This window comes from Sardina pilchardus, chromosome 1, assembly GCF_963854185.1.
Source record: "Sardina pilchardus chromosome 1, fSarPil1.1, whole genome shotgun sequence".
NCBI lineage: Eukaryota > Metazoa > Chordata > Actinopteri > Clupeiformes > Clupeidae > Sardina > Sardina pilchardus.
In genome coordinates this window covers 28,152,174-28,176,226 of record NC_084994.1, presented here as the reverse complement: position 1 = coordinate 28,176,226, position 24,053 = coordinate 28,152,174, and the positions used below count along the sequence as shown (strand labels likewise).

At 41.4% G+C, this 24,053-nt stretch overlaps 1 protein-coding gene across 1 annotated transcript in view; it reads left to right on the top strand.

Annotated features, from left to right (window-relative positions):
* The first annotated feature begins 21,283 nt into the window (after positions 1 to 21,283).
* The window catches only part of LOC134087416 (stonustoxin subunit beta-like), a 6,824-nt gene continuing 4,054 nt past the window's right edge, over positions 21,284 to 24,053 (top strand). Inside the window, exons 1-2 of the mRNA XM_062540903.1 lie at positions 21,284 to 21,413; positions 21,656 to 21,829. Of these exons, the coding sequence (XP_062396887.1) occupies positions 21,328 to 21,413; positions 21,656 to 21,829 (260 nt within the window). The 5' untranslated portion in view covers positions 21,284 to 21,327. The remainder of the gene's footprint in view (positions 21,414 to 21,655; positions 21,830 to 24,053) is intronic.

Below are 24,053 nucleotides of genomic sequence, written 5' to 3'. Positions count from 1 at the left end.
ATACAAGCTAAGTCAGACTTTTAAAATATTTTAAAACATCAAAAACCAGATTCTTCATCATTTAATAATGTAGGCTAAAGATGTATCTACAGTATGTGGTGAATGTCAGGAGATTGTCTCATTTCATTTCAACTTCACAATGATCATGGAGGATAGCCTGGTTAACACCACACCGCTTCTCAAATCTCAGTTGCTAACAGGTTTGTCTTGGTTCTCTCATCTACATGGAGGATGTTCTGATGAAGACTTTGCTGTCACCATCATTACCACAGTGGTCTATTGCATTACTGAATCACTTCAAATGTGTTTACAAGTAAAGATCACTAAATGCTCATATATCAAATGTAGTGGAGTAAAAGTCATAGGTGTCCAAAATAATCAATAGTCAAGTACAGTAAAGTACAGATACTAAAAATCATTAAAGTAATTTACTGCAGTCAGATATGAATATTTTAGATGCATGTTGCCAACTGTGACCTGAACAACGAGAATGCAGTATCATTTTATGACCACAAGAGTGTAGTGTTTACCCTTTAATACGGGGTTAGGACAACTCAAAGTAGGCTACTACAGTCCACACTGCCTTCTCTGCTTGTTGTTGGCTAAAAAAAACAAAAAAATTAGAGGGTTAGTAAACCTAGATAGTTACAGCTAGGTGGAGATGTACTTCATTTTCAGTATATCGTTTTCATTTGCACTTTGGTACACAAATAAATGCAATAGTTCCTCTTGTGTCAGCATCAATCAGGGTAATAAATAGAATAAAATCACATACAGTAGGCTATAATAGACATAGCCTTTATGAGGAACATAGAGTGTTATAATGCACTGGAGAGTTGAAGCATAGATAAGAGTAAAGAAGAGATTAGCCTACCTAGTGCAGAATAGCAGCACAATATGTAAAGTGCAAGTGCAATGCAGTCATAGTCCAAACAAAGTGCAGTTCAGGCACAGGGGGCACAGTCCATTTAACATCCTAACAGCCTGTGGAAAGTAGCCGATCAGTAGCCTATCCTGCTTGACCTAGCCAACTTTTCCTGGGGGAGGGGAGAGGCACTAAAGATCTCACTGGCTGTCTTTAGGCCTACGTGGTGGGTGTGTCAACGTAACGTTTGCCCACGTGATGAACGCGAAATAAAGTGAAATCGAAAGTAAATTTCAAGAGACATCGTTACAGATTCTGGTGTTCGGTCAAGAAGATTTCGGACGTTTTTATTGGGGTAAGTAGATAAAGTGAGCTGAATGTAAGGTTGTGGTCGATTACAGAGAAGCGAATTGATGTCGGTTTCGTCGCCTGGAGATAATGGGCTACTTGCACGAATTCGAAATGCTCGTTTTGGACAAAAAAAAGTAGGCCTAGATCTAGGGCTAGGCTTATCTCCATCGCGTCAACAGCAAATTTGATATAGCCTAATATTACTAATAGCTTACAGACTGTTGACAAACTAGGCTACACATTATGGTGCATGAGAGCAAGAAACCCATTTTAGGCCTATGGAAGGATATCTTACAGGTGAATAGCCTAAACATTTTAACTAATAGATAGGCTATTCTCACAAAACTTCAATGGATGATTATTTACATTAAGTCAATATTTAGTTGTAGGCTATTGCAACTTTTTGAAATGTAGCCTATTATGTAGGCCTATATGTAGCCTATTACCGGTATGTAGCCTACCATGAGGCCTATGACAACGTAGGCCTAATGCTAGGGGTGTCTGGAGGCTATTGATAAATTGTGACTTAAAATATATTACATTAAGTGATAACAGTATAGGCCTACTACAATACAGTTTATAAAAACCTACACTGGTATACAACTGGTATTTATTTGAAGGGTTCAGATGCAAAACCCTCTAAATCTGTCTGACCACTTTTCTTTTAAATTAGCATTTTGTTTCAGGCTCCTATAGGGTTTTGTCTACAAACCAATATTTCAGACCAGGAAGAGAGTGGTAGCCTATTTAGCGTGTTTTGAAGCGATATTATTCAATTAATGTATAGCCAGCCTATACTATGTGGAGACCATTCACTCCATGGTTATCTCATTTTTGACAGAAATGGCGTTTGCATCTCTGCCCTACAAAGCAGAAAGGCAGTAACTGCATTTTTGGTCGAAAATTAGTTATTATAATTTTCATGACATTAAAGTTGTTATGAAGATTGATAAGTACCAAAAATAAGCTAATGTAAAGTAAAAAAAAAAAAAAAAACTCCAATAACTGCTACATTAACTACGACCATAAGGCTAAGCAACAGCATAACTTTAAAATGTTTTTTTTTTTTTCAGTTTTCACTCTGCATAGTTACTGCCTTTTTGCTTTGCAGGGCAGATCTGAGCTCTTTATTTCTTAGCAACTTAAGCAAGTCTATTGGGAGTTTGATCTCTTCACATAGACAACATCAGTATAGCAGGTCCTGAGAAACGTTAGCCTGGCTTTGAAAAAAAAAAAAAAGAAAAGTCACCTCTGCATGATATTTACAGTGGGTAGGAAAGCATAAAATACAACCAAAGCTGAACCCCTTGACGGGGAGGGGACATGAAACTGGCTGTCAGAGCTACGTGACTACATGCACAGACTATGTGACCGTATGCACAAAATGAAAGCAGTTATAGAACCACAGCCTTCCTGTGTGTGTGTGTATGTGTGTGTGTGTGTGTGTGTGTGTGTGTGTGTGTGTGTGTGTGTGTGTGTGTGTGTGTGTGTGTGTGTGTGTGTGTGTGTGCGCGCGTAACTCCTGTAACGTACAGCTATGTGACTGCAGAGACTACGTGATCACATGCACAAATTCAATTGAAAGTAGCCAAGACATAAAACCACAGCCTTCCTATTTGTGTGGAAAAAGGCTGGACTAGTCTACTGAAATCTTTCCACACTTTTAAATAAATCTGTACAGAGTGCAGAATAGCAGCACAATATGTAAAGTGCAAGTGCAATGCAGTCATAGTCCAAACAAAGTGCAGTTCAGGCACAGTAGTCAGGGGGCCAATTCTGAAAAGGGCTTCCGTTAAGACTTTTGCGGACATGTTTTGGTACAAGCGGTCAACCTATTTTTTTAGTTAGAAGACACCCATAGGTAAGATATTATGGTGGTTGTCAAGCAAATTTTTTTTTTTCTTTTGACTTGTGCAAGCAATTTCAGGCCAATTTTTTGGTTTCCTGCTCAACATGACATGCCAACGATAAATGTTGAATATCTCCACAACCACAAGGACCATATAGATAAAAAGGGTATGGAATGAAAGCTAACACTCGTGGGATGTCTGCTGAAGTGTCAGAATTAACATTTATTGTACAGTATAAGAGACAACAGACCTAGAACATGAAAAAAACAATCTCCGCCTAAAGAGAACCAGTTTTCAAAGTGAATATCAGATTGGAAACATAACATAGCATTCCAAAACCTCTATCAATCAGTACCCCTATCTATGGGAATGAGTCAAGCCAAGTTTAAAGCTTGTAGGGAGAGACAGTGCACTGCTGCACATGTTGTAATACTTTAATGTTATGGCGAAAATGTAGAACTGTAGATGGTGGTCTATGGTGCTATTTGACTTCATTAATGTACCAGGTTGTGACAAATTGTGTTTAATGGACATATCACTGTAGTTATCAATTCTACCCAAACATAACTGCTCTCTCAGTTCTTTAGGATTAGAGGTTAGTAACTAGTTAGTGGTAATAACTTTGTAATAGTCGTATGGCAAAGGCATTTTTCCCCATCCAAGCAGTGGTGCTCGGGTATAGGCAGCCAACAGAAGAAGGCACATGAAGGATGGCATGCTTTCCCCCCAGCTTTTAACCACAGAGGTCAGGTGCTTGGAGCTTGGTGCGTACAGGTCAGGTGCTTGGAGTTGACGATATGTGGATGTGAGGAAAGTGGAAGTCAGTGCAGTACCAGGCAGTGTCGATGTCCCTGACCAGGACTCAGACTGAGCACATGGACATGGTCCCTGGGTACCTTCTGTTGGCTGCCTACCTGAGCACCACTGCTTGGCTGCACTGTAAAACCCGGGAAGTTAACTTAAGTGTATATAAGTCATTCAGCTGAGTTATTTCTATGTGTGTAGTTTGTGTTGGGATAACTTTAAAGGGATATTCCGCCATTTTTGGAAATACGCTCATTTTCCACCTCCCCTCGAGCAAAACAATCGATATTTACCTTGTTCCCGTTCATCCAGCCATTCTGTGAGTCTGGCGATACAACTTTTAGCTTCAGCCTAGCATAGATCATTGAATCGGATTAGACCATTAGCTTCTCGCCTGCTAGCTTCATGTTTAAAAGTGACTAAGATTTCTGGTAATTTTCCCATTTAAAACGTGTCTCCTCTCAAGTTAGAAAGTGCAATAAGACCAACTGAAAATGAAACCTGGCGTTTTTCTAGGCTGATTTGACATGGAACTACACTCTCATCTGGCGTAATAATCAAGGCAACTTGCAAACTACTGGCACTACTACTGCTTGTTGTCTATGGGGACTATTTTCAGATGCTGCGATATCACTGCGCCTGTTTGCAACTTTAGCCTGGCAGCTTTGAAAAAAAAAAGAAAAGTCACCTCTGCATGATATTTACAGTGGGTAGGAAAGCATAAAATACAACCAAAGCTGAACCCCTTGACGGGGAGGGGACATGAAACTGGCTGTCAGAGCTACGTGACTACATGCACAGACTATGTGACCATATGCACAAATGAAAGCAGTTATAGAACCACAGCCTTCCTGTGTGTGTGTGTGTGTGTGTGTGTGTGTGTGTGTGTGTGTGTGTGTGTGTGTGTGTGTGTGTGTGTGTGTGTGTGTGTGTGTGTGTGTGTGTGTGTGTGTGTGTGTGTGTGTGTGTGTGTGTGTGTGTGTGTGTGTGCGTAACTCCTGTAACGTACAGCTATGTGACTACATGCAGAGACTGCGTGATCACATCCACAAATTCAACAGGTACGCTTGCGATATGTGTCTTATGTGGCCTGCCACGCTCATGACGTAACAGGTACGAGGTGTGTGTGTGTGTGTGTGTGTGTGTGTGATGTGTGTTTTATGTAGCCTACCAGTGGCTTTGCTTTCTCAGCTTCCTCAGAGAGCTGTTTGGTGGATGTGCTCAGTGTGTCTCCACGTAGTCCCAGGTCCTTGAGCAGGCGTGATGTTGATCTGCCCACAAAGCCTCTGGCTCCCACCTCCACCGGCTACAGCCTCACACTCACTCCATCCACTTTCTCTGCACTCCGCCACCAGGTCTGCATACTTGGCCTTCTTTCTCTCGTAGGCAGCTTCCAGTCCCTCCTCCCATGGCACTGTCAGCTCCATCAGTATTGCTGCCTTCACAGCTGCAGACCACAGCAGCACGTCTGGTCTTAAGGTGCTGCTGCATATCTCCTGTGGGAACTGGAGCTGCCTACCCAGGTCTACTTCCATCTTCCACACCGCCCCTGGTGTTAGTAGCTTGGCGGGTGGTCTCTTGCTGGTCTGCATTGCGGGTTCCCCCTGCCTGAGGAAGTGGATCCTGCGTGGGCTCTCTGATGGACTCTGCTTGTTTGCCTCCTGCCCACTTTTCTCCAGCACCTCTGCCAGCTTCCTGAGCACTTGGTGGTGTGTCCATCTGAGCCGACCCTGTCAGTGCTGTTCTGCAGCCCCACAGAACATGCTGGAGTGAGTGAGGCATTGATGGGCCCGCAGAGGTCACAGGGTTGCTCTGCTCCAAGCCATTGGTGGAGGTGTTGAGGGCTCGGGAGGGTGTCGTGTGTTGCCCTGATGAGGAAACTGAGCCCAGCCTGTGGCAGCTTCCAGAACTCTGCCCAGCTGATCGCTCGGCTCGCCACACCCTCCCAAGTTGTCCAGCGCCCCTGCTGCCCCAGACCTCACTCTGAGCTCCATGTCACAATGCAGAGCTGGACCAAGTACACAACTCCTTTACTGAAGTGAAATAGAGATGCACCCTCACTAATATTACTACAATACAAGTACACAACTTCTTTACTGAAGTGAAATAGAGATACACCTTAACTATTACTCCAATACAAGTACATAACTCCTTTACTGAAGTGAAATAGAGATGCACCTTCGCTAATATTACTCCAATACAAGTACACAACTCCTTTACTGAAGTGAAATAGAGATACACCTTCACTAATATTACTACAATGCAAATACACAACTCCTTTACTGAAGTGAAATAGAGATGCACCTTCACTATTACTACAATGCAAGTACACAACTCCTTTACTGAAGTGAAATAGAGATACACCTTCACTAATATTACTACAATACAAGAACGGTAAGTACACAACTCCTTTACTGAAGTGCAATAGAGATACACCTTCACTAATATTACTACAATACAAGTACACAACTCCTTTACTGAAGTGAAATAGAGATACACCTTCACTAATATTACTACAATACAAGTGAAAGTTGCTAAGTCAGAATTTTACATTATTTTAAAACATTTTCAAAAACCAGATTCTTCATAATTTAATGACGTAGGTAGGCTAAATATTCATATATGTGATGAATGTCAGGAGATTGTCTCATTTCATTCCAACTTCACAATGATCATGGAGGATAGCCTAGTTAACACCAGACCACTTCTCAAATCTCTTTGAGATTTGTCTTGGTTCTCTCATCTACATGGAGGATGTTTTGATGAAGATTTTGCTGTCACCATCATTAGCACAGTGGTCTATTGCATTACTGAATCACTTCAAATGTGTTTACAAGTCAAGATCACTAAATGCTCATTGTCACGACCACCGGGCTCAAGGTAGCCGTAACATTAAGGATGGGGACCACACTGTAGCTAAAGGTTTAAATATAATATATTTATTGAAACATTAAAAGAGTAAAGTCAGTATATGATAAAGAAAAGTGTAATGCAAAGTGTCTAGGGGTGATCAAACAAAGCGTGTAAAACGCGACGTCGGTGTGAAGCGCTGACGGGCTGAGGCTCTCCCCAGTGGAGCAGCCATCGAGTGCAGAGAGCAGAGCCAAACCAAGAGAGGAGAAGAGAGAGCGCATCCATTCCTCCAGGTGATTTTATAGCACCACCCATTAGTCCAATCACCAATGGGCCCACTCCTTGCTCTGCAACTAATAAAGCACAGATAAAAGGGGCAGAGCCCACACAGGCATTAGACATTGAGGGTGCAACCCCAGGACTGACCAGCAGGGTCTTAACACTCATAGATCAAATGTAGTGGAGTAAAAGTCACAGGTGTCCAAAAGAATCAATACTCAAAGTAAAGTACATATACTAAAAATCATCATAAGTACAGTAATTAGTATCATGAGTACAGTAATCAAGTAAATGTATCTACTGTCCACCCCTGTAAGATTGTAGGCCTATGCCTTTAATATGTTCAGTCACTGGTACCAACAGGCAGGCAAAGTTGTTTGATTGAATGTATTTGACAAGATTTGCATCTGTTGTATTTTTTATGTGTACTGAAAAATGCACAAAATAAATAGAAATAAATAGAGACACAATTTAGAATGTGTCTTTGTAAAGAACATAACCAGGATGATGATTTTCTTTCTCCAGTAAAGATTCTGTAACAATTTTATCAGAGCATTCAGAGTGCAGCAATTGTTTTTACCCTATTGGTTACATGTAGGCCTACAGTTGGAACCAACAGGATATAAACACTTTGGAGACTTTACAATAACAGACATGTTTGATGGAGATGGCATTTTAAAGTCTGTTAAGATGACTGTGGGCAAGGATATGAGGATGTCTGAAGTGGATGTTAATTTACTGCAGTCAGATATGAATATTTCATGCATTGTGTTACTGTGACCTGAACAAGAGAATGCAGTACCACTTTATGGCCACAAGAGTGTAGTGTTTACCTTTTAATACGCGCTGAGGGCAAGTCATAGTAGGCTACGTAATGGTCCACTCTGCCTCCTCTGCTCAATGATATTTTTTGAAGTTTTAAGAAAGTTAGTAAACCTAGAGAGTTACAGCTCTGTCGAGATTTACCTCATTTTCAGTATATTGTTTTCATTTGCACTTTGGTAGGCTAGTCTACACACAGTTCAATGAAATATTGTTCCCCTTGTGTCAACATCAAACAGGGCAATAAATAGGATAAAACACATAAAATAGCCTACAGCATAAACATAGGCCTATGGGAGGAATAGCCTATAGAGTGTTAAAGTGCAGTGGAGAGTAGCTGCTTGAGCAGAATAGCAGCACAGTAGTAGGCCTAGCCTATTGCAAGTTCAAAGCATGACTGCATTTTTAGTCCAAACAAAGTGCCGTTCAGGACAGGCACTAGGGGCCATAGTTCATTAAAATCCTAACAGACAGTGGAAAGTAGCCGTTCAGCATCTTGCTGTATCTGGAGCGGAGGTCCCATTAGCCTATTAGCTATATCTTTTCTCGGGGGATGGGCACTGATGATCTTGCTGGCTGTCTTTACAATACGGCGTGTGGCCTAGCGGCTGGAAACGTTCGCCCACATGATGAACACGGAACAAGTCAAATCGGAAGTAAATCTGAAGAGACATCGTCGCAGAATCTGGTGTTCAGCCAAGACGATTTACATGGATGTAAGTAGATGAAGTGAGTTAAATAAACGGTTCGATCCATTAGCCTACTGAGAAGTGTAAATTGATGTCGATTCCGACACCAGTCGGGGACGTCATGTATTTGCTCGTTGACTAGGCGGCTACATTTCAGTTAAAATATGTCTAAATGTGCCTTGTAAAAGAATCTGTCGAATCGATAAACTGAAACCTAGTTGCAAAATAATTAGTTAGGCCTATCTATTGGCTAATAGTTGCCTTTTTAATAGTAAGCTGCCTTTTTTTAATAAAAACGTAGCCTAGTTTACAAATTATTTACCTTAAGCAAATGTCTACATTGTGTGGTTATAGCGGATAGACGGACGCAAAGCGAATGCAGAAGTGCCGTTCACTCTGTTAGGAGTTGATGAACCACTGAAATGATTTTGGAATCATTTTAAAGTAGGCCTACAAAAACTCTTTAGTGTTGCTTTAATGTCATGTTTACATATAATTATAACCCGATTCAAAATAATGTACTTATTCATGAATAAGCCTTAATTAGGCTAGGCCTACAGAAAATGTTATTTTTATGGGTTTTTTGTAGCCTATTATGTGTTATTTTTATCAATGTATTTTATTCATTTATTTTTTTAATCAACTTTCCACCTGCAGCATTTTGTAGCCTATTAACCTTTTAGACTGCCCCACTGAACTGAACTGAAGTGAATCCCCCACTTTGCTAAAAAAAAAAAAAAAAGGTGGTGTGGGTGCAACTAACTTTAGACTCTGCGAGAGATTTCCGCCTTGCTAAAGATTGCTTGTTTCCCCTTTTCGACTAGGTTTTGCTCTGCTATAAAGAGGAAGTAGTAAGAGTTTCGTTTCTGTTGCAAAGGCCCCTTTTCGACGGGTTTATGCACGAAAGGAGTGATAGGCTACAAGGAAGAGGCTCTCTCCGTTTATGAATCACAATCCTTAGTCAGGAGTGCAGGGTCAACAAGTAGAAATTATATGGAAGGCTTAGTTAAATCTCTATTTTATGCTCCCTATTCCCTGCATTCGTATTTGTAGTGCGACTTTCTTGGTAGGGACTGGGCTATTTATTGCAGAAGCTAATCTGTGTTGGTTCCTAAAAGTCATCCTATTGTCACAAAGGCTGTCGTCAGTAGAGGGACAAGGGGACCTAGTCACCTAGCTATTTATCATAGTCACAGAAAGATTCAACCAAATCTAACTTTTTTAGTGACATACTTCTATGATGTAGCCTATAAGACATGGCTATAGTAAATCTAATTCGGAATTGGGAATTCAGATAATATTCACCTTCTTGTGAAGAGGGTTTAGAACTGGGTTTATGAGGGTCATAGTTTACTAATTGTAAGTTGTGTAACACGGTTGGGGGAAACAGTTCCTTTATCCCACCTGAAACTGGTTAACCTAATTTTACTCACAAATTAATATGGATTTTTTTCAAGGGTGAATCTATAACACGCATGGCATATAGCAGATTTAATTGTATTTGTAATCATTTGAGCTCTGTTTTTACATACATTAGTTACTAAAAACAGATTTCTGTATCTTGATATGCATTTGGACCTTACAAAGGCCCCTGAATTTTATTGTGCAGAAACAAGCCCGCTTAATAAAGTCCGGTTGGTTTTGTGACCGTTCAGTGCAGAGGACTTTCCTTCCTAAATACACAGTTGAGTTAGCTCCAGTATATGTCAGTGCATTGCGCAGTAAGTGTTTGGCCATTAACGATGTCTAGAAAGTAAGCCCTCAAATGGACAACTTACAAGCTTCCTGCCTGGTCTCCTCTGTAGGCGTGCAAGAAGTTCAGCATTCTCGTTTACACAGGGCGGCAAAAAACACGAAAAAAGGACCCTGCTGCCTTTCAACAAGGAAGTCGACATTAAACCAACATACCATAAGCATTTTGTCATCATTGCCGGGACACCGTAACACCGGGGCACATGAAACTTGGTGGGCATGTAGCCCCAGACAGTAGACACTTTTACGGAAAAAAATGTTTCCTTCCCGGGGTCCACTCCACCCCTGGGCTGGCCCCCCCGAAACCCAAAAATGACAGTTTTTCCTCAATAACTACCTGAACCGTGGCACCGAGGATGACGAAATGTTTATGGTATGTTGGTCTCAAGAGCCCGCATCAACTTAGCTTTTAACCAGTCATTTGTGATTAGCACCCCCATGGTAAAACATGAAAATGCAATATTATATTGCTTCAATCTCCCCTATCTTTGGATGAGATGTTATGAACTGCACCAAATTTCATGTGTATGATTATCCTGATATCCTCTGGGAGTATGGCAAGTTCCAGTGGAATTCCATCCATGGGGGGCTATAAAATAAATGAATTTATGTGTACATTCAGGACTGTATACCCATCGGCCTGTAGATGGTGGTATTAAGCGAAGGGTTGCTCTGGGTGCTGGATGCTACGGTCATACACACACACAAACATGCAGGAATACACACACACACACACACACACACACACACACACACACACACACACACACACAGACAAGCACAGGCACATGCACATGCACACACACACACACACACACACACACACACACACACACGCACAGGCACATGCGCACACACACACACACACTCGCACACACACAGACACATACAGTACCTACATGTACACACACACGCACCAGCACACACACATATGTACATAAAATGGTACACAAACACATGCACAAACACGCCCACATGCATGCACACACACCCTCACACACACACACACACACAAGCAGGCAAGCACTGACACACAAAAGCAAGTGCACACATGCACACACTCATTTACACACATAAAAGTTGCAGTAGGGGATGGAGTAGACAATGGAAACAAAAGCGTGATTGATATTTGCGGAGAGAATGTGCAGGACTGAGCGGCGGTCATATTATGTATTGCTTTGCGGTACATACAGTTATTATTTATTATTCTTAAAGAATGTTATTCATCTAAAGGTTCGACTTCTGCTTATTGAGTGTAGTTCGAGTTCAATGTCAGCATGTTGACTTTAAAATCGACATGATATTTCAACTTTATTCTCGAAATTTCGAGTTTAATGTCGACATGTTGACTCTATAGGGATATTCCACAATTTTTTGAGTTTAGCCCATTTTCCACCTCCCCTCGAGCAAAACAATTGATATTTACCTTTTTCCCGTTCATCCAGTCATTCTGTGAGTCTGGCGATACAACTTTTAGCCTCAGCCTAGCATAGATCATTGAATCGGATTAGACCATTAGCATCTCGCCTGCCAGCATCATGCTTGTGGGCAGCCGTGGTGTACTGGTTAGAGCTTCGGCCTTGTGACTGGAGGGTTGCCGGTTCGATCCCTGACCAGTCCACCACGGCTGAAGTGCCCTTGAGCAAGGCACCTAACCCCTCACTGTTCCCCAAGTGCCGCTGGTTGGGCAGGCAGCTCACTGCTCTGGGTTAGTGTGTAATTCACCCCACTGTGTGTGTGCTGTGTGTGTTCACTAATTCGGTTACATTGGGTTAAATGCAGAGAAATGAATTTCCCTCACGGTATCAAAACAGTATATATTCTATTCTTTCTAAAAGTGACTGTCACTAAGATTTTCCCATTTAAAATGTGCCTCTTCTGAAGTTAGAAAGTGCAATAAGACAAACTGAAAATGAAACCTGGCGTTTTCCTAGGCTGATTTGACATGGAACTACACTCTCACCTGGCGTAATAATCAAGGAAAGTTGCAAACGTACTATGGGCACAGTGATATCACGCACTACTTCTGCTTGTAGCCTATGGGGACTATTTTCAGGTGCTGCGTGATTTCACTGCGCCCATGGTACATTTGGGTACGTTTGTTAAGTTTGAGCGCAATTCCATCTGATATTTTTGAGAATTCTTCATGTTTAATCCTGTTAGTTACACATGCTTCAGATATGATTTGTGTTTGTTTCCCATAGGCTAAACAAAGCCAATCTAAAAATGTGGAGTCTGGCCGAGCATGTTCCTTTAATACAAAAAATTTTGTCCAGATTTATTTATTAGTCTCAGTATACATCTCAGGATGATATCTGGGCCTGCAGCTGCCTTCCGTATGTTCACACTTGACTTGTTTAATGACATATAAGTGGGAAGATAATGTGTATTAAAGTTATCAGCTGACCTCCTAGGGCCAGCATTCAAAGTACAGAAAACTAGATTAGACATGTGTTGAACTTTGCATCATGATTATCATCTCAATTCAGTAATTCAGAGCTGTTTTATTTAACTTTTCATGAAGTGATGTTCACAGCCCCAAACTACCTCAGCCATGGCCAGTTTGGAACCAGAAGATCAAGGTATGTTTTTATCCCGATCTCCAATTTCTATGATCTTTTAAAGACTAGCGTTACTGTTGTTTAGGCTGATATACTGTACATGCTGAGGCACTAAAGAAATCACATCGCTACTTTTTATACCATTTTTTTTTTTAAATCAGGCCCACAGTTCTTCAGGAAACACAAGGGGGAGCTAGAGATGCGTCTTGGTGTCCTTGCACCTCTTCTGATCGACCTGGAGCGTTACAGTGTTATCTCTCCTCTAGAGAGGGAACAGGTGCAGAGCAAACCAACCCCCCATGAACAGAACCATGTTCTCATCACCATGCTGGAGAAGAAAGGAGCCGTGGCCCAAGAGAGGTTCTATGAGGCTCTGAAGTCTAATGACCCTCTTCTGGTGGAGGATCTTCAGCCTTCAGCACAGAGCCCAGCAGTGCCTGAGCCACAGCAAGGAGGAGGTAAGGACCTGGGTCAAGTACCATATTCACTATACTGTGTGTGTGTGTGTGTGTGTGTGTGTGTGTGTGTGTGTGTGTGTGTGTGTGTGTGTGTGTGTGTGTGTGTGTGTGTGTGTGTGTGTGTGTGTGTGTGTGTGTGTGTGTGTGTGTGTGTGTGTGTGTGTGTGTGTGTGTGTGTGTGTGTGTGTGTGTCTCACTATTGGAGCCAGATATGTTAGACTTGGATATCATGTACTGTATCTTTCATAGCAAAGAGGAATATGCTTGGTGCTACATGATTAAAATGATCACAAGTTAAAACAGGTAAAACTACATTCACCCTAGAAAGGCAAAGGAAAAGCAAAAGCAAAAGCAAAAGCAAAGTACTACTCTGATAATGATGATGATGATGATGATGATACATGTAAAATATACACTCAGACTCTGATCGTGTATTTTTCGATGTTACATGATTGAAATAATACATCACAAGACAGTTTAGCTAGAATTATATTCACCCAAGAAAGGGTGAGAGGCCAAAAAGGAAAGGCAAAAAAATACTACTCTGATAATGATGATGATGATGATGATGTACTGTAGTAATAACCATAGGCTAAGATAAACATTCAGGTATCGCATATTCAATCCTATTTTTTGTTGTCTTCACAAAGCGCCAACCCCAGCAGTGCCTGAGCCACAGCAAGGAGGAGGTAAGGACCTTACTGTAGGTCAGGTATTTGACCACTGGGTCAAGTGCCATATACTGTATTAACAATATGTGTGTGCCTGTGTGTGTGTGTGTGTGTGTGTGTGTGTGTGTGTGTGTGTGTCTTTCACTATTGGAACCCGATACTACATAAGTATTAAAATAGGCTGTGTGTGTGTGTGTGTGTGTGTGTGTGTTTACATACATATTGCAACAGTTTATTCATTGGGATTTATGAGCTTTAGGTATAGACTTGAAGATTGATCATGTATCTTCAATAGCACATATGAATTTGTTAAAGGATGCTACATGATTAAAATGATAGGTGTACATCACAAGTTTAGCTAAAACTACATTCACCCAAGAAAGGCAAAGGAAAGGCAAAAGTAGAATGCTACACTGATGATGGTGATGATTATACATGTAGTAATAACCATATAAGGTATACATTTTATTTTTGTTGTCTTCACAAAGATGCTGCAAAGATAGTTACAAAATCTTCACTGAAACTGAAGCTTCAGAACCATCTAAAACAGAGGTTTTCTACTATAAACCAACATGATAATAAGTACAATGTACAAGACATGTACACTGATCTTTACATCGTAACGGGCCGCACTGGAGGAGTCAGTTGTGAACATGAAGTGGCAGCAATTGACATGACACAAATTGGGGCTAGACCAAGCTCTGAAGATGAACAAGTCAAGATGGCAGACATATTCAAAGCCAAATCTTGCAGCAAAGTTTTGACTTTGGGAATTGCTGGTGTGGGAAAAACTGTTTCAGTGCAGAAGTTTGTCATGGACTGGGCTGATGACAAATCAAATCAAGACATAGACTTTGTTTTTGTTTTTTTATTTCGAGAGCTAAACTTGAAGAAAGGAAAATGCTTCAATCTTTTAGGTCTTCTTTTGTTATTCTACCCTGATCTCAAAGAATTGAAAACAATTACAGAATTCAGTGAAAGCAAAATTCTCTTGATCTTTGATGGTTTGGATGAAAGCAGACTCCAGCTGAACTTTGAAGAGTGGACCTCTGAGCCTGACAAAGAATCCTCTGTGGACATCCTCATATCTAGTCTCATTAAAAGTATGCTACTGCCCTCTGCATTCATCTGGGTTACAACCAGACCAGCAGCAGCCAGTCTGATCCCTGATGATCTCTTCAACTTGGTGACAGAGGTGCGAGGATTTAATAACACACAAATAATCGACTTCTTTAAGACGAGCATTAAGGATGCAGCAAAGGCCAACAGTATCACTGATCATATCAAAAAGAACAGAAGCCTTCACATCATGTGTCACATTCCAGTATTCTGCAGTATCATAGCGAGCGTACAGGATGAAATACTGAGGAATGAGAGCAAAGGTGAAGGGGCCAAAACGCTGACGGAAATGTACACACTGTATAGTGTATCTCAGATCAAAACAATGAATGAAAAATACAAGGGCAAGATGAGTGCAGAAGAAAAAGGCCAGTTGCTTGTTAAGCTTGGGAAACTGGCATTCAAACATCTGGAGAAAGGCACACTGATCTTCTATGAGAAAGACTTGACAGAGTGTGGTATTGATGTTACATCTGGAAAATTGAGGGCTGGCCTTTGTACACAGATCTTCAACGTGGCGAGTGCTACAACTGGAGAGGAGCTATTCAGTTTTGTACACTTAAGCGTACAAGAATTCTTGGCAGCTCTTTATGTTCTTAAGAAAAATTCAACTCACTGGACCAATCGCCCCTTATTCAATACCTTGAAGGAGAAGACCAGCTGGCTGTCCAAACATTCACGGGTTCACCTCTACACATCTGCTGTGGATGAAGCACTGCAAAGCCAGAATGGACATTTAGATCTTTTTGTGCGCTTCCTTCTTGGACTGGCTCCAATGTTGGAGCCTACAATCCGGTCCCCACTAGATTTGATTCTGCCACGTTTATACGTCAAAGAAGAGAGCATCAGCAAAACAGTCCAACACATCAAAGTGAAGATCAGGGAAAGCATCTTATCAGAACGGATCATCAACCTCTTCCACTGTTTAAATGAGCTTGGGGACAAAACACTGGTTGATGAAATCAACAGGTAACTAAATAACACATCATTTCCTTCTGCAAATTTAAATGCCAGTGTTCTACCTCAGAAAAAAAAAAATGCTTATTGGTTTACATACATCTAACTGTTGTGGTGATGGGACTGATTGTGAAAGGAAATGCCTGGGAAAGGGAATGATTGTGTGCATAAAATGAATCCAATCAAATTGTAATATAATTCAATTATATTCTATATTATAGTAATTTCTATTGTGAAATTATTGTGTTTGTTACTTAGGTACATAAAGTCAGCAGATGAGGAGAAGAAACTGACTCCAGCCCAGTGTTCAGCTCTGGCTTATGTACTGCTGATGTCAACCGAGGACTTGGAGGAGTTTGATCTGAAGAAATACCTGAGATCACAGGAAGGGTTCCGTCGAATGCTTCCTGTAGTGAAAGTGTCAAGAAAAGTTTGGTGGGTATAAATAAAAATGTTTTTAGCGGACTCATTTTGTATATTAACCCCTTAGTACAGAAAAATGCTGTCTTGCTTGGTTCTACATAATAGACAAACAAATAAACACAATAGACAATAAACAACTTACTGACTTACTGAAAGAGTTGAGTGACCTATAGTACAGCATACCCTGTCTGAAAACATGAGATTCATCATGATCTCTCATATGGCGAACTTAAGATAAGACCAAAAGGTCCATGCTGGGATAGCATGTACGTAGTAGTTTGAAAAGTTGTGGATTCGATTCAAGCATTTTACGCTTGAGTAAGGCACTTAACCCCAAGTCACTCTGGGGAGAATGCCCCTTGTAATAGAAGTGAATGTTACACGTCTCTTTGGATAAAAGCATCTGCTACATAAATGTAAATGTAAATCCATGCTGTGGCCTCATTCAGGGCCAGGAAGCAAACTGAGGTGAGACTCATCAGACAAGTGAGAGAGATTTTGAGTTTGTTTCACATGCTTCGTTATTGTTTTTTACTGGAATGAAGATTGAATGCTGCATCAACCAAAGAAACATAATTTTCCCTACCAACACCTTAGATTTTTCTTACACATCACATGTGTTTGTTAAACAGGCTGAATCAGTGTCACCTCTCTAAAGCAAGCTGTGAAATGATTGCATCAGTGCTGCAGAGGACACCTTCCCATCTGAGAGAACTGGACATGAGTGACAATGACCTGCAGGATGAAGGAGTGAAGCTGCTCTGTGTGGGACTAAGAGATCCACAATGCAAGCTGGAGACACTGAGGTCAGTTGACAAATGTAATGCAAGTACCATGCACATCTCTATCTGGTATCCTGTCCTCTCCACACTGAAAATGATCTCTCAGTTTGGTCTGATCAAGCTACCTCCTGCCCTACCAATGTTCAGCACAGCCCACACTCACAGTGAATCACTACATTTACAGTTCCACACAGGTGTATAAGAAAGACCCAACAGGTGAAATTCAGCATAAACTCTTCAGAAATGATTGCTGTCTGATTGCTGTCTTTGGCTCATTAGGTGGCAATATACTGTATACAGTTGTGTCATATTTCATTCATAACAGTGTAAACACAGTAAATAAAGGGACAGGATAAAATGTTCAACCATGCAGATTGTTAAAAAGTTTGATTTGTTTGGAACTGACAATGAGCTCCTGTGCACAAATAATGAATATTGTTGTAATGTGTGTTTATACTTTATATATCTGTAATATATCTGCATACTCTCTTATTTGCTCTCAATGTGAGGTATTGTACAACATTTTGAACACTCAGGTCTCTGTCAGGTACATCAAACAGAGTAGATGATGGGTTTTGAATTCAGAAAGATTATTCATAAATGCTGGCACATGATCAAATCTGACCGCAGATTTGGAATGCCTGCAAGTAGACATACCTCATCTCATAAACATCTCAGATGCAAATAAAGTACTGGTACGTGTTAACTGTGATCAACATAGTTTAGCCACATTTGCTGACACTGGCCCTATGTTCAATGAGAAGTACATGAAGCAGGTCATTTTTAAAAAAAAAACAAACAAACAAATCTTCCTCCTCATGCCCTCTGGCCCCACCTAGAGTCTGTAGTGAGATTTGCAAGACATCCAACGCCTCCATTTCAGATGTACCAAATAGCGCCAGGGGTGTAGGCTATCTAACCGAGTGTCATTATTGCTCTCCCTTGTGGGGAGGAGGAGGTGAGGGACTGAAGTTCTTCGCAATCCTGCCTATGGGACCTTTAATTGAGTGTCAGACATTCGCCTGGGTGTGTCGGTTGTGCGCCAGGCAGCCATAAATTAATTGATTAATTGAGCAGTCCACTCTACTGAATTTAGAGAAGAAACTGTCAGGCTACAAAGTCTGTAATTGCTGCAGGAAGAGGATTCTGTGATGAAAGCTCATTTCAAGCACAACTCCATTCTTACAAACAGAAATGATTATTTTAGTCAGTGCCCTCTAATCATTTCCCTCCTCGTTTGAATCATAATGTGCCAGTTACATTAAAGAATGTTAATGAGAATGTCTTTTTCTTTCAAAATAAAATATGTTTATAGTAATGATAAGATTATGAATGTACGCATGCCACCATTCTATTTTCTGATGTCTGTCTCTTGCCCTCTCACTCTATGCAGACTTGCTGGTTGTAAGCTAACAGAGGAATCCTGTAAGGCTGTAGCCTCTGCTTTGCAGTCCTCCATCTCCCTAAAGGAACTGGACCTGAGTCACAATGACCTGAAGGAGTCTGGAGTTCAGCTTCTCTCTACAGGACTCAGTAGCCCTCACTGTAAACTGCAGACTTTAAGGTGTGTATGTGCACACACTATTGTGGCATTGTTGGCTGCCTGTCTGTAATCTTTGGAATATATCATCAGCTGCAGTATGTGTTAAAACAGACTGAGTCAGTGCCAGGTTTTGAACATAAGCTGTGAAATGTTGGCATCAGTGCTGCAAGGGACACCTTCCCATCTCTGACCTGCAGGATGCAGTTTTAGATCAAGATAATTGTCATATTGATATGAACAGAATAACAACTACATTCCAACTAAATGCTTGCATAAACTATTATTCTAGTCAGTGTCCTCTGTTCTATCTATTCTATATTAATAATGTTTATAACAAGGATAAGAATATGAATGTATTCATGCCACCATTCTGTTTTCTGATGTGTGTCTCTTGCCCTCTCACTCTATGCAGACTTGCTCGTTGTGAGCTAACAGAGGAATCCTGTAAGGCTGTAGCCTCTGCTTTGCAGTCCTCCATCTCCATAAAGGAACTGGACCTGAGTGATAATGACCTGAAGGAGTCTGGAGTTCAGCTTCTCTCTACAGGACTCAGTAGCCCTCACTGTGAACTGACATCTTTAAGGTGTGTATGTGCACACAATATTGTGGCACTGTTGGCTGCCTGTCTATGATCTTTGGAATAAATCATCAGCTACAGTATGTGTTAAAACAGACTGAGTCAGTCTACCTATGTCTATGTGCTGAAAACTAATTTCCAGCTCAACTCTGTTCTTACAAACAGAAACTATTTTTTTAGTCAATGTCCTCTATTCATTTCCCTCCTTATTTGAATGATAATATGTCCATTTCTGTTAAAGAATGTTAATGGGTATGTTTTTTTTTTTTTTTTCAAAGCTAAAAATATTCATAATAATGATTAGATTGTGAATGTATTCATGCCACCATTCTGTTTTCTGATGTCTGTCTCTTGCCCTCTCACTCTATGCAGACTTGCTGGTTGTAAGCTAACAGAGGAGTCCTGTAAGGCTGTAGCCTCTGCTTTGCAGTCCTCCATCTCCCTAAAGGAACTGGACCTGAGTCACAATGACCTGAAGGAGTCTGGAGTTCAGCTTCTCTCTACAGGACTCAGTAGCCCTCACTGTAAACTGACAACATTAAGGTGTGTACGTGCACACATATTGTGCCACTGTTGGCTGCCCGTCTGTACATTTTTAGAATAAATCATCAGCTGCAGTACATGTTAAAACAGACTGAGTCAGTGCCAACTTTTGAAAACAATCTGTGACATGATGGCATCAGTGCTGAAAAGGGACACCTTCCCAGCTCTGACCTGCAGGATGCAGTTTTAGATCAAGTAAATTGTCATGTTGATATTATCAGAATAACAATAGATCCAGAGGTGATTACCAGAGTATTTAAAACGACATGCTTTAACAAGGCAAGAGGGCCAGATGGCATGTCTGCTTTTCTTATTAAAACATTTGCAGAGGAACTCCCACCGGCCTGGCATCCACTCTTTCAGCTCTCTATAGATTCCCAGTGTGATGTGGCAGCTCATAGGCGCGTCCTAATGGCGGCCGCTATGAGCTTTCATCTGCATTTTACCGTTTGAACTCACTCATGCTGATAACTTCACTCCTGTCCTCCATTACTACATGTACTCATTGTTCATTCCCCACGCTGTGTGTATTGTTAGTGTGTGTAGAAACAGAAGGGTGCACACATACTGAAAACCGTGCCAGACATTTCACTCACCTTTCATTCATTCATTCCATATAAAATGATGTTTTTTGAAAAACTGAGGCTGTGGTGTATGGATGTGCTGTGTGTGACTGGAGAGTACAGAGAGAGAGAGAGTGAGTGTCTACTTTGGGACTGTGCTTAATGGGACTGGGTGGGATAGAGTGCTATTTATGGGTTATTTATTGGCCTTTTAAAATGATGTGAGTGTCATTTATGGCATGACAGATGGCTATGAATGTGTGGCCTTTTTTATTTTATATTTTTATTTACTCTATGTATAACATATGTGCTATGTCCTGTGATGTGTTGTGTATTGTGGCTGTGGCAGCTTACCCCTTATCCAAAACACATTTCTCCCTTGGGAGACCTAATAAAGGAACTTTGACCTTGATGCAAGCATTTCAGAATAGTGGAAAAGAGAATGCAAAAGTCAATTAGATACATTTAGTCTTATCTGATCAATCAGAAACAGAATAATTATTTGCTGTTAAGTTAAGTTAACCCCTAGTAACATGCATCACCCCTGCTGCCCACATGACACTACTGTACAAGACAACAACATCAAGTTGTTTACATGGCTGCAGAGTGTAATGTAGTGTTTCTCCAGTCCATGTCCCTGCTGTGTACATAATGTGAGTGCTACACACATCTGTGCCTGTGTCCATCCTCATGAGATACAGTGACCTCATGGTGCTGAAGGATGGCCTGAAAATGTCCAGTGTTCAAAGACTGACCTTCCACTCTCCTTTGAAACAGGCTCAATCTGTGCCACCTCTCTAAAGCAAGCTGTGAAATGATGGCATCCGTGCTGCAAAGTGCACCTTCCCATCTGAGAGAACTGGACATGAGTCACAATGACCTGCAGGATGAAGGAGTGGAGCTGCTCTGTGCAGGACTAAGAGATTCACAATGCAAGCTGGAGACACTGAGGTCAGTAATTAGGAATGTTATGTAATATAGTACTGTATGTTAACCACCAGGAAGAAAAACCAATGTGCCTGTGTGTGATGTCAAATTGTAGATCTGTGACTATTGATATTGATCTGCACTTGTCATGTTAAATGGTGACATTTAGGGATTGTCAGTCAAACTGACTGATTAAGCAAATTACCTGTATACCTTTTACTGCATTTCCTTCATTTATGATTAAGAAAGAGCATCTGTTGTTTCAGACTGTCTGGTTGTCTCATCACACATGAGGGATGTTCCCTCTTGTCCTCTGCCCTCAAATCAAACCCCTCCTACCTGAAACAGCTGGATCTGAGCTTCAATCACCCAGGAGACTCAGGTGTCAGTGAGCTCACAGACAGACTGAATGATCCCGGCAGTAAACTAGAGACGTTGAGGTGAGATGTGTTACATCTTAGATGACTTTCTAGTGGAGCTGTTCATCCATTTGTGTCCTGTGTTAGAGAGCTTTCTGTGTGGAGACTGAATATTCTGTCACGTTTCCAGATGATTCCCTTCCACGTATTAAATGTGCATGATGGGCATTATGTGGCCCTTTTTTTTTTTTTTTTAAAGTATATTTTTTGGCCTTTTTGCCTTTATTAGTATAGGACAGTGAAGAGGTAGACAGGAAACAAGTGGGAGAGAGAGATGGGGCGGGATCGGGATATGACCGCAGGCCGGATTCGAACCTGGGTCCCCGTGGGCACTCGGACCCGTAAATGGTACGGACGCTGTAGCCTGCTGTGCCACAGCGCCCCCATTATGTGGCCCTTTGAGCACTGCAACTAAAAGGCAATCCCCCTGACTTACACACACATATGAGGCTTGTGAACAGTTTGCACTTTATTTAGAGCAAGTTTTAGAATTCATAACACAAGATGGGCAACCATGTCTGCCCAGGCTACAGAAGATGATTAGGCACAGCTTGCACAGTGACCCACTGATGGGTGAAGGAGAACCAAGCTTTGAACAATAAGTAGGTAAATAAAGAGATACATAAATCATTTAAATACACAATATTTAAACTGGGCTGTTTCCCCCAGTGTAGTTTATGATCCAGCATATGTCACTGTTCCTTCAAATCTTTCCCCATCACACATAGCCACCCAGAGCATTAGTGAAAGGGAGGCATTGGTGTGTGCTGACTCCCCCCATAGTTCTACCCCACCCCTGATTAGTGATTGCGCACGCACTGCCCAAACTAGATATGGGAGGGTGGTGAGACCTGTTATGAGGTTCATGCAATCTCTGCAACAGAGGGTTTTGACGAATTTATGACCGCCTTTCCATTCATTCACAGTATATATATTTTTTTGGTTTTATTTCAGTGATTAATCTACTGAAAAGTTTTTGGGTAATGTTTTAGGTTTTAGGGTAGTGTTTTATGCAATACTGTACAAATGTTAAGTTCACTGGCTGTATTTAAATGTCACCGACACAGGGGGCAATAAAGACCACTTACATGGTGTAAGGAAAAGCACATTCATATTTGCATATGTTCAACTCCCAATGAGGAAGTTCATGATGCACTTGCAGAGGGGATAAGGCCCACTATGAGAAGTTTGTCTGTTAGTTTGAAGGGACTGATGCTGTTTCACTAGTTCACCCATTGGATTGCTTAGACTGAGTGCAGAGAATAGTGAGTTTGGCTTGGTAGCTGGCCACGGTCCTGGGATGCCAATAGTGGAGATCACATGTGACTGTGAGTGATGTCCGCTAACACCCCAGGAGCGCTTTCATCAGAGGCTGCTAGGAGAGGGAAATTAAACAGGAATTTGAGACCTGATAAACTAGTCGGATATCTTACATTCAACTAACCCTTGACGGGTGTAGATTAGTAGGTGTCCATACGATTTCCATTGCTAGGGATACGTTTGTTCTCATGACTAGAAGTGAAGGCTGAATAGTGCGTATCTGCCCAACTTAGCCTGAGACCGGTGGGGAAAGCATCTGTGATGGAGAGTGAGCTGGATGGGGAGGACTGTGTAATGATATGAGATGTAGTGATTAAGTGTAGGCAAGAGTGAGCATCTTCTCTGTTGACCAGATTGGTGGCAGTATGATAGGAGACTGAGAATGTAGAATCGCCATGGCTGCAGTGAGGTAAGGGGATGCATTGCCACCGTTAGAATAGAAGTGGAAAGACTGTAAGAAAATATGTTATGGTAAGTATGTTCTAGACACTGGAATAAATGGACAGAAAGGTGATTTAGAAGAGTGGAGGAGAGGCTCATTAGGCGCATTTCAGTCAGTGTTACTGATTGGTCAATATGCTCTGTTTGATATGAACCTTTAGGCTACTATGATCCATGGCTTGTAGATAAGGACACGTGGATGCAGATCTACGCCAGATTAACCTCACTATGCCACATTTCCTCACTACATCTCAACAGCCAAATGGCAAATATGAGTGCGAGGCTGAAAGTGATCCTGGAACAGAATCTGTTGCTATGATAAACGTGGGCCTCCTGCATGACTGAAGGTGGAAACTCTGCATTCCAGATCATGAGCAGGTTGTGAGTTATCAGAGCAGCGCAGGGGTCTGGCATATAAGTGTGTGACTATTACATCCACACGGCAGGTGTAGGTGTAGCGTGCCTCCAGATTTGTGCAAGCGGG